General features: G+C 34.0%; 2 protein-coding genes across 2 annotated transcripts; one reads left to right on the top strand and one right to left on the bottom strand.

The window, feature by feature from the left end:
• Positions 1-4555: 4555 nt before the first annotated feature.
• Positions 4556-6579, bottom strand: LOC124371548. Its single transcript, XM_046829899.1, has one exon. It carries the CDS (start codon positions 6569-6571, stop codon positions 5585-5587), a length of 987 nt encoding a protein of 328 aa, XP_046685855.1. The 5' UTR covers positions 6572-6579; the 3' UTR covers positions 4556-5584.
• Positions 6580-7449: 870 nt separating this feature from the next.
• On the top strand, positions 7450-8864 carry LOC124371550. Its single transcript, XM_046829901.1, has one exon. It carries the CDS (start codon positions 7557-7559, stop codon positions 8862-8864), a length of 1308 nt encoding a protein of 435 aa, XP_046685857.1. The 5' UTR covers positions 7450-7556.
• Positions 8865-13619: the final 4755 nt, after the last annotated feature.

Raw genomic sequence — 13619 nt, 5'->3', positions numbered from 1 at the left:
TTTTGTTCTCAGATGCCGAGAAATTACATTCGAAAGGGTGATCGCCTAAAGTACTCGCCAGATGACCTAAAAAATGCTTTGCGGGCTGTCAAAGAAGAGAAAAGGAAAATCAGAGAAGTCGGAAGAAGTTTCAACATTCCAGAGGCGACCTTACGAAAATACCTTGCCGTTCAGGAACCAATAGGCCTAAGAGACGTCAATCTTCGATTAGGTCGGAAAACTATTTTCCCGGCAGAGACGGAAGCTGAACTTAGTGAATTTGTTTTGCTGCTAAGTAGTCTTTTTTTATGGTTTAACACCCAAAGAGCTTCGCCGAATTGCCTACAGATTTGCTGAAGACAATGGTCTTAAGCACTCTTTCAACAAAGAAACTTGTCTGGCAGGCAAAGACTGGTTATATAGCTACTTGAAACGCAACACAAACCTGAAGTTACGCCAGCCTGAAAACACAAGTCTTAACAGAATTTCAGCGTTCAATGAGCAAGAGGTTAAGATTTTTTTTGATAACTTGAAAGCAGTGATACATAAATTTGAAATAGACCCCCACCGTACGTACAATCAGGACGAAACCGGTATAACAACCGTCCAAAAGAAGTGCCCAAAAGTGTTGGCACTAAAGGGTGCTAAAAGAGTAGGTGGGGCTACTTCAGGGGAAAGGGGAAGAACAATCACAGCAGTTTTTTGTGTAAGTGCTGGTGGCCACTACATCCCACCAATGCTGATATATCCACGCAAAAGAATGACCCCCAACCTTCAAGTGAATGGACCACATGGTGCACTTTACTGCCTCTCTAACAACGGCTGGACAAACTCGGAGCTGTTTTTGGAGTGGCTAGCTCACTTTAAAAAACACTCACACCCTACACCCGAGGATCCTGTTCTTCTAATCCTGGACAATCACAACAGTCATATATCCATACCGGCCTACAAGTTTTGCAAAGACAGCAACATTCATATGATATCTTTGCCCCCTCACACGTCCCATCGGCTTCAGCCACTGGACCTGACTTTTTTCGGTCCATTGAAAAACGCCTTGTATAGAGAATATGATCTTCATCTAATGCGATCCGGTCATGAGAAGATAACCGAGTATGATGTTGCCGGACTCCTTAATCAAGCTTTTATAAAGGTAGCTACCATGTCTAATGCTGCGTCAGGCTTCCGTTCTGCTGGGATTTTCCCTTTCAACCCTGATAAGTTTTTTGACAACGGAATGGCTGAAATGCGCGACTTGCCTATCCCTCCAGTAGAAGGAGTTCCAGAGCATGAAATGCCTACACCAACTAGGATCACTGTTTGTCCAGAAAAAACACTCCCTTCCACAAGTCAAGTGTCAACACCATCAACTTTCGGAAGTCCTCAGTCAACTGCAATTGCACCAAGTCTTTTTGATGATCCGTTACCGTGCACATCGACCAAAGCTTCCAACTCCTTTCTGGCATACGCTCCTTTCTTGAGTTCAAATAAGAAGGTTTATAAGCCTGCAAATCAGAAAAAACCCAGGGAAAAACAACATTCAGAAATTCTAACTAGCACTCCAGTTAAAATAAAACTAGAAGCTAATGCAGAAAAGAAAAAAACTAAAAGAAGAACTGAAAAAAAAAGAGACTGACCAAAAAAAACCAGAAAGTTGTTCAAAGTTTAGCTTTGTCTCCTAAACTTAATAAAAGCAATGGGCCTACTGCCAGTAAGGTAAAAAAGACCAAAGTTAGGCCTTATCACAAACTAGAGAAAAGCGTTTGGGACACATCAGATGAATCAGACATAGACCCTTCAGCCATCTGCAATGATGACGAGTTTGACGATGTAGACAGAAGTGTAATCGATCTAGACGCAGTTGAGGGGGCGCCCAATGAGTTGTGTGGTTTTTGTGGAGATCATGGAAAAGACAGGGAACTGTGGTACAGATGTATATTGTGCGGAAAGTGGTATCACGCAGCATGCACAATGAAAGAATCAGCTAAAGACTTTATTTGCGAATTCTGTAAATACTAAAATAATTTTTATCCTCTTTGTTTAAAAAATTATCTCTTTCATATTAAAAATATCTCTTTGTAACCAAAAACATTTTATATAACCATTTTATACTTTATTCACTATAATGTTTTACTTACACACTGTATAATAAAGTGTTTACTATAAATGGTGACTTTTATTCCACATTCCGATATGTGCTCAAAACGCGCACCATTACCCAACCCACTGCGTACCATTACCCTACGTTCGGGCAATTGTGCGCTCTTGCATACTCTTAGAAAAATAAATGTACATAGTTTGCCTTAGGGTATTTTATTTTCAAAAAAACACCAGTGTATAGTATGATAACCACTTCAACTTTTGGTGTAACGGATGACACAAAATAAGCCATTAAAAAAATATGAAAAATATTTTCCCTTAGGTGCGCACAATTCCCCCACTCTCCCCTATATACGTGACGGCTGATTTTAATTTAAGCGCGTTAAGCTAATCCAATTGTGAACTTTGAACGATTGTATACTTTTGTATCTGTAAGCCCTTTTTCTAGCTGCTCATTCCAACTTTTCTCAAAAACTAGCTTGGTTATGATCGATTATGTCTTAGAAGACATTAATTATTGATTTCACGAAATAATAGGTTTTGTGCGCTTGTAAATCGGAAATTGGCTCTCATCTTTCAGATTAGAATTTTGTGTAAATACTTTGTCGATAGAGCTTACGATTTCGTAGTTCGTATTTTAAGAAAATTATTTTTTATTGAAATATAACCAATGAGTAATAGATGAAGTGGATAGGATACAAGAAAAGAAAAGAGTGTTAATTACAATTCAACAACATATTATTCTATAATCGAGGAGGCAGTAGCAAATTCAGGATTTGTTCTCGAGGATGGGAGGTTGCATAAAGGGGGAGATGTATACATTTCGTTGTTTTTAATATTATGCATATAAAGTACAGCTATATAAATGAATCGGCGTATTCTACCACAATGTGTCTACATAATGTACTAAATATCGATACACCGGAGTATCGAAGGGCCGGATAGAGTGTAAAGAAAAGTTCAGCGAACAGACGGACAGACAGACTGACGGACCGCCCTAAAATCAATAAGTCTTTGCTCAGACGGACGGACAACGACACGATTATGTTAAGTCCCTAGTAGAATCCTAAATAAGGCTTACAAAGCTTTGTCCCTAACTTAATTATTAAGTTACGATGAATACCGTAATTAACGAACATTTCCATAACCTTACTTGTATATGATTGGTGGTCACCTCTGGAAATACCTTCGAATTGTGTTTTATATAATAACTATGTATGAGCTCAAGATAATTGCAGGCTTAAACCAAGCAGACATTAAATAATTACAGATTTAAATTGAGATGTAAAATGTTATTTTTATAGATTTTTATATTATTAGCAACCATATTTATAATGAAAAAGGTTACTATCCGGGGCCACTATTTTTTAGCGTGTTTTCTTACCGGGAACATAAAAAACTACATTATTATAGAGAACAAACAAAGAGAACTGATCAAAAAATAGTGGCCTCCGGGTAATACAAAATTACCAGAAAAAGTATTCCAACTGAATAATTAAATCTAAAAGGGCAAATTACTAGAATTACCTAAGTATTCGTAATTATGATTCAGGATACTAGACAACCTCAATGTGGCCAGTATTTGGTCTTCGCTTTTAGGATTGGATGAAATTAATCAATGCAAATTCATCAATCCCGAATCATTACCGTACATTATATGTTATTTTAGTTGGAAAGGGTTGATTGTTTGCAGGTCTAGCTTGCTACTACGTTCCTCCGATGGCACCTAAAATCGTGCACTAGTTCTGTAAGAAGCTTGTTTTTAACAATGGCAGGATTGTGGAGGAAACAGGAGGGTTTCCGGATTTTTGCCATCGATCAGTGATACACTACAATCAGTAACACTACGTTTCACTACGAATCACACCAGAGCATTGTGACACGGGTACGTCAGGGATCACAACCATGTTGTGGGCCAACTCGCCGTTCACTATTTATTTATTTATACTATTGGTCTCTGGTCAGTTCTATGTGGTTGGTCGGTGTGTGAAGATCTTTCTTATGTTAGTTAAGTTTTAATAATTAGAGGTTTGTTTTCATTAGTGCATGTTTTAGAGTTAATTTGCATGGAGTTGACTAACAATATAGTTGTGACAACTGAGTTATGCGTATCACAACGGTCTGGTATGATAATGTGTTAGTTATTCGCCCGAGGAAAAGATCAATTTACAGATCTCTGAACTTATTGTTACTGATATTTTTGTATGGCTGAACAATAGAAAATGTCTGGAAAGTCCTGTTTCCTTCAGTTCTGTAAGTCTACAAAATTTCAATTAAGCCTAATTTAATAAGTATTTTATTTTGATATTTTTTGTACAACGTAGTCTAATTAACTTTGAAAAAAGCATAATAAAGATGGCAACACTAAGTATAATCTTTTTGTTTATTAAGTATGCTATTTGCACGAAATCAGGGTAGAAAAAACGGCTGAATGTAGAAGATGATTTTTTACATATTTATAATGAAAGATTACAGAGAGACAGATTTTACATTACAGATTTATTACAGATTTCTGTGGATAACATGTTTCTGTGGAAAAGGCAATTCCCAGAAGTAGTACTTTTTGGAATTAAATATGGCATTTCCTTGAGTTTTGAATCATTAAATAATGTATGATCCCCTGATGTCATAATTTATTAACGTAATTTAAAAAATTACACCTTAACTTCAGCCATTTTCCTCGAGGTGGTTTAAAAATTACCTAAGAATTATACGGTAATTACCTAAGTCCTTAGGGGTAATAACAATTATTTTTCTATCTTTCCTATTAACATGAAATTTGTTTTATAAAGCTGTGACTAGAAAATTAAAGATATCTAACCTATAGCTGGTTGCATTACCTAAAAATACTAACACATCATTAGTGACACATTCCTAATAACACAAGTAACTAATGTAGATATAGCATGATTTTTATATTGTACCACAAGCGTTAAGGTGTATTCATCTCTAATACTTGATGGATGTTCCAATCAACTAGAACTTTACATGCACAAGGGGGTATAGTACTATCAATCCTTTTGTTGTGTTCAAACAACGTTCTTTCTGACTGTCTTACTTAGGCACTCAATGAAAACATTATCCACACCAAGTAATCAACATCACCAGTGTTACGTTTTTGACAATATCTGTTCCAAATTCACAAAACTTTCATTATGCCACTGTACAACATTAAATTTTGAAATGTAACGGTTAAAGTAAGAACGAATTTCTTCATTCGGCAAAGCTAAAGCCACATTCTTTTTGTCTTTACCCTGATTATCCATAAATGTTAGATACCCTGCTTCCAAAAGAACTCGATAGAAGAAATTTCCACAGTGTTCCGGTATTTGTGTAATTTTGTTTTTAAGATTTTCCAAACACACTAATCGCATGTCTTTTTCAAGATTAATTTTTATGGAATAACTTCCATTTGTTACTAAATTTGTGAAGTTATTCTTGAAATTTAACTCATGAAGCATTAATTCAATCAAGTCTGTACCTAGCTGGGAACCTATCCAATACTTTTTTAAATGTTTGTATTGGAGAAATTTAAGTAATGAAGTTGGATTGAACACTTGAACTTTCCCATCAAGGCTGGAGTATCCGCCGAACCACTTGTAAGCCTCTTCTCTTTGATCCCTTGAACTTTAAATCTCCTCATCAGGTCATCTGCTTCATTGTGAGTGAATCCGTAGAAGAGACTAAACTCTGGTCTTTGCAGGAAACCGGCGTAATCTATTAAAGTCAAAGGTGTGCCTTTTAGTCCGTAGAGCCAAGTCTCCCCACTTAACACCACATGAGAAATTGTACTGCTATTTACAAACGTGGTTCGAATCATCAACGAGTACAGATTTAAAATAGAAGTGACATCTTCACTTTTCTGAATAATATTTTCGGTCACTGCTTGGCCAAACCCGTTTACCAACAATACTACAGGTTTGGCATAATGTTTGTGAAGTATTTCCGATAGAAAGTCCAGGCCTTCAACGACTTCTTCGGTGCTGTTCGCTTGTAGAATATCTGTTAAGTTAGTGTATTGTTTCAAAATAGTCTTCATTTCCTTAGGGATTTTCTCACTCTTTAGTAAGTATCTGTGCTCCACAAAGGCACTGTGAAGTGACTCTTTAAATGAGGCTAGTACTGACTCAAAACTAGTGAAATCACTTTCCGCTAAAAGATCGCACTGGATCACTGGGTACTCACCGAGGTGAGCCTTTACAAATTCCTTTTCATCTGATATTTTAGTTTCTTTGAAATGTATCGCTATCTCACTCTTTTTGTGGCGGTTCGATAAGAACAAACCGATCATTTCAAGATTTGTGGACTTTCCAAAACCTTTAGGAGCACTTATGAAAACTATCCTGTGTTTCAAAATTTCTCTAATCAGTAAAGTTTTATCTACAAAATTTAGTTTATTTCTGATTCCAACAAACTTGTTTTGATTTAAAGCACTGACACATTCACATAACATTGTAACTAGTGCTAATATTACTATACAGACTTTCACATACATTACAAACTGTTTTTTGGAGCAAACGATATATTTAAAGATTGCATTTACAGTAGTTATTTATGACATGTCTTTACATAAGATACGAGAACATTAAAAATCAGCGCAATTACTTATTTATATTGAAAAAAGAAAGACATTTGCGCACTAATTGTTAATTAGCTGTTTTTGAAAGCATTGTATTTTGCATGTTTTAATTTTCCTTGTCAATTTTTAAGGAATACTAATTTAAATTTAACAAGTTCTTTAAATGAATGATTTTTGGATTGCTAGAGACGAGTACGTAGTACAAAAGTACAAGACTATAGATAAGCACAATGAGCTGTTCGTTTCAGTAAAACAACATCCAATTAGAATCATGTGTCCTTCAGATTTTTATGGAAGAAAAGCTTATGTAAGTATTTTCTATATTGTTAATGCCATTGTTAATCAAGGAAGAACTAATTAAATTTGAGATCCTTTTCTCACATGATTTACAAAAGTGAAACTGTTGTTGTGCTACGGAATTAATATAAATTACGCGCACTGATTACATTGTCTTGCCCACTTGTAATTTTAAAAACCATAATATGTGTTTCTAACCAATATTTTCTTGTCGATTTCATAAAATATTTGTTAAATAAAAGTGTAAAGAACACAAACTATTGTATTAATCGAAGGCACTCCGGTGTACACTATAAAATGTATTACAAAACATAGGCTAGTTATCCGTTTCTTAGTTCTAAACCAACAAGTTGTTTACGAAGAAATCTTCAAGCTAGCTGATGAGATATAATCACTTTTATACACTATAATAGCACATTATTGTCCAAACTGTACAGTCATTCAATATTTTATAGACCCACTTATTTTTAGATAGCAGAACAACACATTTATTTATCTTATCTTTGATTTCAATTCTGATAGTGCTCATTCATTCAAAATGCATTGATAGTATGTTACAATAGCCAGCAATAGTTGACAGCAGTTTTTGTGTTTACTTTAATTTATGGCATCAGCATTGTTTTTGTTTGCGATTTTAGTGAAGATTTGTTTTTCCTCGGATATTAGAGATAATTCTTTTGCTAGGATACGGAATAAGCCGACTTTTGTGGACAAGACTCCGTTAATCTACGAGTTTCTCAAGCACAAATATTTGTTTATAAATGCTCCTAGTAAGTTTGGGAAGTCTACGAACCTGGACATGATAGGTTTGTTCTTGTCTAGTCACCGTCCAAAGAAAGTTATAGAGAATCAATTTATTTGGACGAAAATATGGGAGAGTGAAGAGTTTGTTAGGAACAATCTTGGACAATATCCCGTAATACACTTTAATCTGAAGATACGAGGATATTCGTCAAACTACGAACACACCTTTACATCATTCAAAGTCTCTTTGTACAATGCCTTCATAGAGCATGCCTACCTCCTAGAGAGTGAAAAGTTGGGCGAAGATCAAATAAAGATGTTGGAAATCTACACAGACCTCACTAACATCAAGCTGTTGGACACGGACACTGTTGCCAATGGTTTGGCCTTCTTGGCAGACGTGTTATACCAACATCATGGAAAACAAGTAATTTTATTAGCAGATGAATTCGGAAGAGGAATAACAGAAGGAATTCTAAAAAATCACCTCGATCTCAGCTTAGTAGTTGGGTTGTATTCTTCGATTCTCAACACCACGTTCCACAACTCTACTGTCATATCTCACGCATTGTTGTGCGGCGAAAGTTGGATATATGGATTGAAAGGGCCTGCGGTGAGTTTGATAGAACGTGTATCTTTCATGCAGAGAATAGAGTTTAGTCGCTTTTACGGATTCACTTACGATGAGGTAGACCGGCTCATGGCGAAATTCAACACTTCAAAGGAAGAAAAGGTGGAAGGTCTCAAATGGTATGGAGGCTACTCTTCCTATGATGGTTTATTCAAAGTGTGCAACCCTTTCTCAATAATAGAGTATTTGTCACATAAAAATACAATGGTGTTCTGGACAGGATCGGCGTTAGCCCCCGATCTAGTGCGTAGGATGCTAGAAGTTGATAATTTGAAACGGCTCATCCTTGACCTAGTCACGAAGAAGACTGTCAATATGAATTTGGAGAAAGATATAAAAATCGTGGAGGTAGAATTTATTAGAAATAAGGTCGAGGAACTGCCACAGTATTGTGAGAATTTCTTTTTACAAGTTCTAACAGAAGCAGGGTTTTTGACTTTCGCCGAAAATCAAATGCAATCAAATAACGTATTTTTAAAATTTCCAAACGAAGAAGTTCTTTCTGCTGTTGTAAAATATACTGTTTTAAAAACTTAACTATATATGGATTTATATTGTGCAGTGGAAACAATGGACGAAGTTTAGTAAAAGAGTTTTAAATGTTTATAAATTAAATTGTTAAATAATTATAAATATTTAATTATTGAATTGTAGCTAAAAAGCAACAAGAGAGGGTTTAAAAGTTGATTACTTGCCTGTGAGTAAGTAATATAATGAAATAGTAGTTTATAAAGGTTTTTACTTTTTTCTAAACGACATGAATTACTCCAAAATTATTAGAAAGTAATCACATTCACGCCGTCACAAAATAATTACATTTCTAAATTGGAAAACATATCTCAATGAGTTTGGTTTTGTGAAGTGTCAACAGCAAATTAAGATAACATATTATTTGTAATTTATTTTAATTTGTTTAGATTGAATATTAAATAAATAGTTAAATCAGGGTACAACATTAGATTTTAACAAGGAAAGAAATTATACTGCATTAAAAATATAAAACTAAAACAAATAATGTATAAAACAGTAATTTTATTCCTGTTGCTACAAACAATAGTAGGACATTCCACATTGTTGTATGTTGCAAAAGTAGAACACTACATTTGGAGGATTGGGATACATCCTCTTCTTCAGCCGTCAAAAACTTTAAGGCATAAGGTTAAGCAAGCAGTTGTATGTCTAAGTCAGGATTAAACATGTAAATCCGAAGCGGTCAGCACAAGCACAAACAATCACTGCACAAAACAGGCGCACTGTACAAGCATGTGCTGCACGCTCAAGAGACGGTGAGAGACTGTAGATTTGTGATGTGACTGAGAGGAGGAGGTGGTATAGTACGAGATGGATACTGAAGCACTTCTCTCCAATTTAGAACGACGCCTTAGGTCATGCGGGCAGCATAGAATCTTCTCAAAAAATTTGTTGTTCAGTATAATGAAGAATATCATTGCGCTGTTTCCAAGGGAGATAATAAACTGTGTAGGCTATAGCATATATTTCATATCTTAAATGGTTTCGATTGGTCTAAACTGGCATTTCTTGCATTCAGCCTGAAAATAAAGTCTCTATCTAATTAATAGGTTACTGCTTCAATTCAACCAAAAATGGAATAAAATTATCTAAATGTTTTCCTCTTAAACGTTTAAATATTACTAATTAAAATGTATCTGGCGTTAATTGATCTATATTAAATTAAACCGCTTTTATAGGTTGGTGAATGTGTTTCATCAACTACACAACCTTCAATCACGGTTTACTACGTGGCTGCCCACGAATGTAAAGAGAACCTCTTACTTTGTCCTCTGACAGGCTTTCAGTAGCGACTTCTCAATAACCTCATCATGCTTCGGTGGCCACCAGCTTTGGGGCTCGAGAGATGCTTAAATCCAGATCCTTTTGAGTGGTGCTCTTTGTCATGAAACCACTTAGGTCATCAAAGAGTGGTTTCAGAGAGGTAATTTGTTGTGCAAGTGATTCTCTGTATAAGTGTTATAGCTTAGCAGATAGATGAAGAGATTGCTAGTTATGAAGATGTTAATGGTGGGGGATAAGGGAGGGATTGGGTGGTTAAGACCGTTAATACTTGTACGTAATGAAATGAATTGTATGTATGAATGGATTAATTCATACAAAGTGTTATTCAAATTTTGATTGTTTTTAAATTGCTTAAATATTTGCATAACATTGTAATTATATTTTACAAGCATGTAAATAAATGACAGACTAAGCAAAAATACAATTTTAATTTTATTTAAACAGTATTTTGGTCACGTTACAGATTACATCTTATAAATAAGAAAACAAATATAATTTAAACTCAGTGCATAATTTTTGGGTGTGTTAGGAGTCCTCAGCTACGTAAAGTCTTCAAATTTTCCAGATTGCTACATTTTCCTAAATTTTACTCTTGTAAGACACGATTGTTGTCTTAATTTATCCTTAATTAGTAGGAAAAGTCATTCGTAAAATTTAAAATTATATAACACAACAACTATATATTAGTTTAGAAACATACATATAGATTGATTTCTGAACTTATACACCTTTTTTAAAACTTAAGATAAATTTAAACACGTTTATTGAATATTACCCAATATATTGGAAGTAATAATGCATATTTCAATAATTTGTAAATTAAATTAATATGTTATTTTTATTACATGTTTCAGCAATTAGATCGAAATTGTTCAAGAACACTACCCGTTATACGACACAAAATATTTAATCTTTTTATCTGGGTTAAAATTATTATACATACATAAGTGTGTGTTTTAGTTTAGTTTTGCTTTGATGGTTATATACTTTCGTTTTACTCTTTGGCTTCCTTTGTTACGCTACATGATTATCTATTTAATATTTTATATTGATATAACATTTTGTTTATAATATTTGGCACCAAGTAACAACATATGTTATATTTTGCCTTTTGTTCCTATATTTAAAATAAATTATACCTATTAGCAGCATCTATAACCAAACATTATAATATCGGTACTGTTTTATAAATAATGATAGAGTCCAATTTTTCAGGAAGAAAACTACAAATATATTATAATTTTATCATATAACATCATAATTATTCATTCAAATCCACAGAAAATAATTTGATTTACATTGGATTTCTAATAATTTATAGTAAAAAGATATAAACATTAAAAAATCAGATCATTTTGTTTATTTTATTCCATTAATAATTTATACAAAATTAAAAACTGTACGTGATCGAAAATGTTAAGTAAACATTTAATATACTAATAAATTAAACTAATTCCAAAAGTCCACTCAATATTTCGAAAAGAATAAAAATAAATAAAGAATAAGATTAAAAGATAAAGTTAATCAATTTACATTTTCATATTTTATTGAACAGCAAGTCGGGCAATTTGCAACTCAGAATTGCAACTCTGAACAGTTATATTGCACTAGTAATGGCCTTGAAGCCCATAACTGTGTTGATAGTCCATAAACCTTTCTGTACTCAGATAAACACAGTCGTATTACCTATTTTGAGAGAGAAGTATTGTGTTTCCTGAGCAGTAACAGAATAATCCATTCATATTTTTGTAAAAGTCTATCGTTTAAAATAATATATACGAGTACAAAACACGTTAAGTTAGATAACTAGCCTAAACTAAGACATCTAATAATTACAACAACCCCTTGCTGCTTGCATATGCAAGCAGTAATTTGAATTACTCGTCGCAAAAGTGAAAAAGTTTAGTTGTGTCGGCTGCAGTTTTAAATAAGTGTTTCTTGCCGACCTATGTGCACGGCTTCAGAAATAACAATCTGATTCTTGATAAGATTATTCAGTATAAGTGAGCAGTGTAGAGATTTAAAGAGCCTCCTATCTATGTTATAAATTGATACGGCTCGAAGTGAACCTAAAATGCTTCTAAAAGATTTATCACATAATTGAATTAAAAGACGTGGGTAGGAGAGGTAGAGGTAGAAATGAAATTAAATGAAAAATGACTTTATTTTCAAGTACACATGTGGAAAGCCGGCAAACAACGATACGGTAAAGAAAGAATGCCGGACCCACCGACGCTGTTCTTACTCGTCACACACAGCACAGCATAATTAAACAATGTTTCCTCCACCGTTTATATACGAATTTGACTGCACAAGAGGGCACAAAAACAGTTCTCAACACTCAGAATTACCTGGCATCGAGGGGGAGGATGGACAATTCCACAAACAACACTTAACAAGGGTCAAAGGGGACAAACCCACACCTTGTGGGCAATTTCACTCACATTCTAAAAACTTTAAAGAAAGGAAATGTAACAACACCATATTCTCGGATATTCATTCATTCATTTCAAATCGAGCAACACTCTTCGAGATGATCATGCCTAAGAATGAACCAGGGAGAGATGGGGCGGCAAAAAATGCTAAATCATGGGATATCTTAAATTACCTAGACAAATAGGGAAACGATCAGCTTACCCTACAAATCATCTGTCTCTATGCAGCCCATTGAGTATTATATACAAAGCTAAAAATGTAATAAAAATTAATTTAAGGGAACTCATAGCTTATATTGTGAAGGGAGAAAGTTTTATATATTATATATTACAGTAAGAAATGGGCTACTGGGGCATTGTTTAATTTTGGGGATGACAAAACGTACGTACGTAGGATTAATACATAATCTAGGGTATTTTTAATTGTTCAACAATATTTCACTAAAAATATGAAATTCAATGGAATTTATAATTTTAAAATGAAAAATGGAGGAATATTAAAGCAATCGTCATGTTTTATAGTGAAGGGCAACACCATTAGTAGCTATTTGGGGTAGTTTTATATATGTATGTATATTATGTATGTCCTCCAATATATATATATATATATAAAGTATTTAAAAAGAATACATTTCAATATACGTTATACTTGATCTGAACTTCCCAATTTGGGATTACGGTTACAAATTAATAACCTCGTACTAGTTATTAGTTCTTAGCTTTACACCGCTTGTTGTAGACAATTTATTTGTTTTCCGGTGAACCCCATTCATAATACAATCTAAATTCTTGAAATATGTCGGCCGAGCTGTGGAGATCGTCAACGTAATATTTTGAACTGAAATTGCAAGTGAAACATATCCGCTCATACAAATAACTAAAGGAAACGGAGCTGAATCGTGATTGGCCTAAGCATAATCAATCAATGATAAATATCACTTCTTTATTACAGGCTACTAAGTTTTTCATAATCAGGTGCTATATTATTTATTACAGCTTTCTTGATTGTTACTGAGGTTTCTCTTATTACTCCAAAGAAATA

This window comes from Homalodisca vitripennis, unplaced genomic scaffold, assembly GCF_021130785.1.
Source record: "Homalodisca vitripennis isolate AUS2020 unplaced genomic scaffold, UT_GWSS_2.1 ScUCBcl_1597;HRSCAF=5428, whole genome shotgun sequence".
Taxonomy (NCBI): Eukaryota; Metazoa; Arthropoda; class Insecta; order Hemiptera; family Cicadellidae; genus Homalodisca; species Homalodisca vitripennis.
Note: the sequence above shows the minus strand (reverse complement) of the source record. Positions and strands in the feature narration are given on the sequence as shown.

Excerpts from the sequence above, each read along its gene's own strand:
- LOC124371548 (XM_046829899.1), bottom strand. The coding sequence starts at position 6,571 with ATGTATGTGAAAGTCTGTATAGTAATATTAGCACTAGTTACAATGTTA.
- LOC124371550 (XM_046829901.1), top strand. The coding sequence starts at position 7,557 with ATGGCATCAGCATTGTTTTTGTTTGCGATTTTAGTGAAGATTTGTTTT.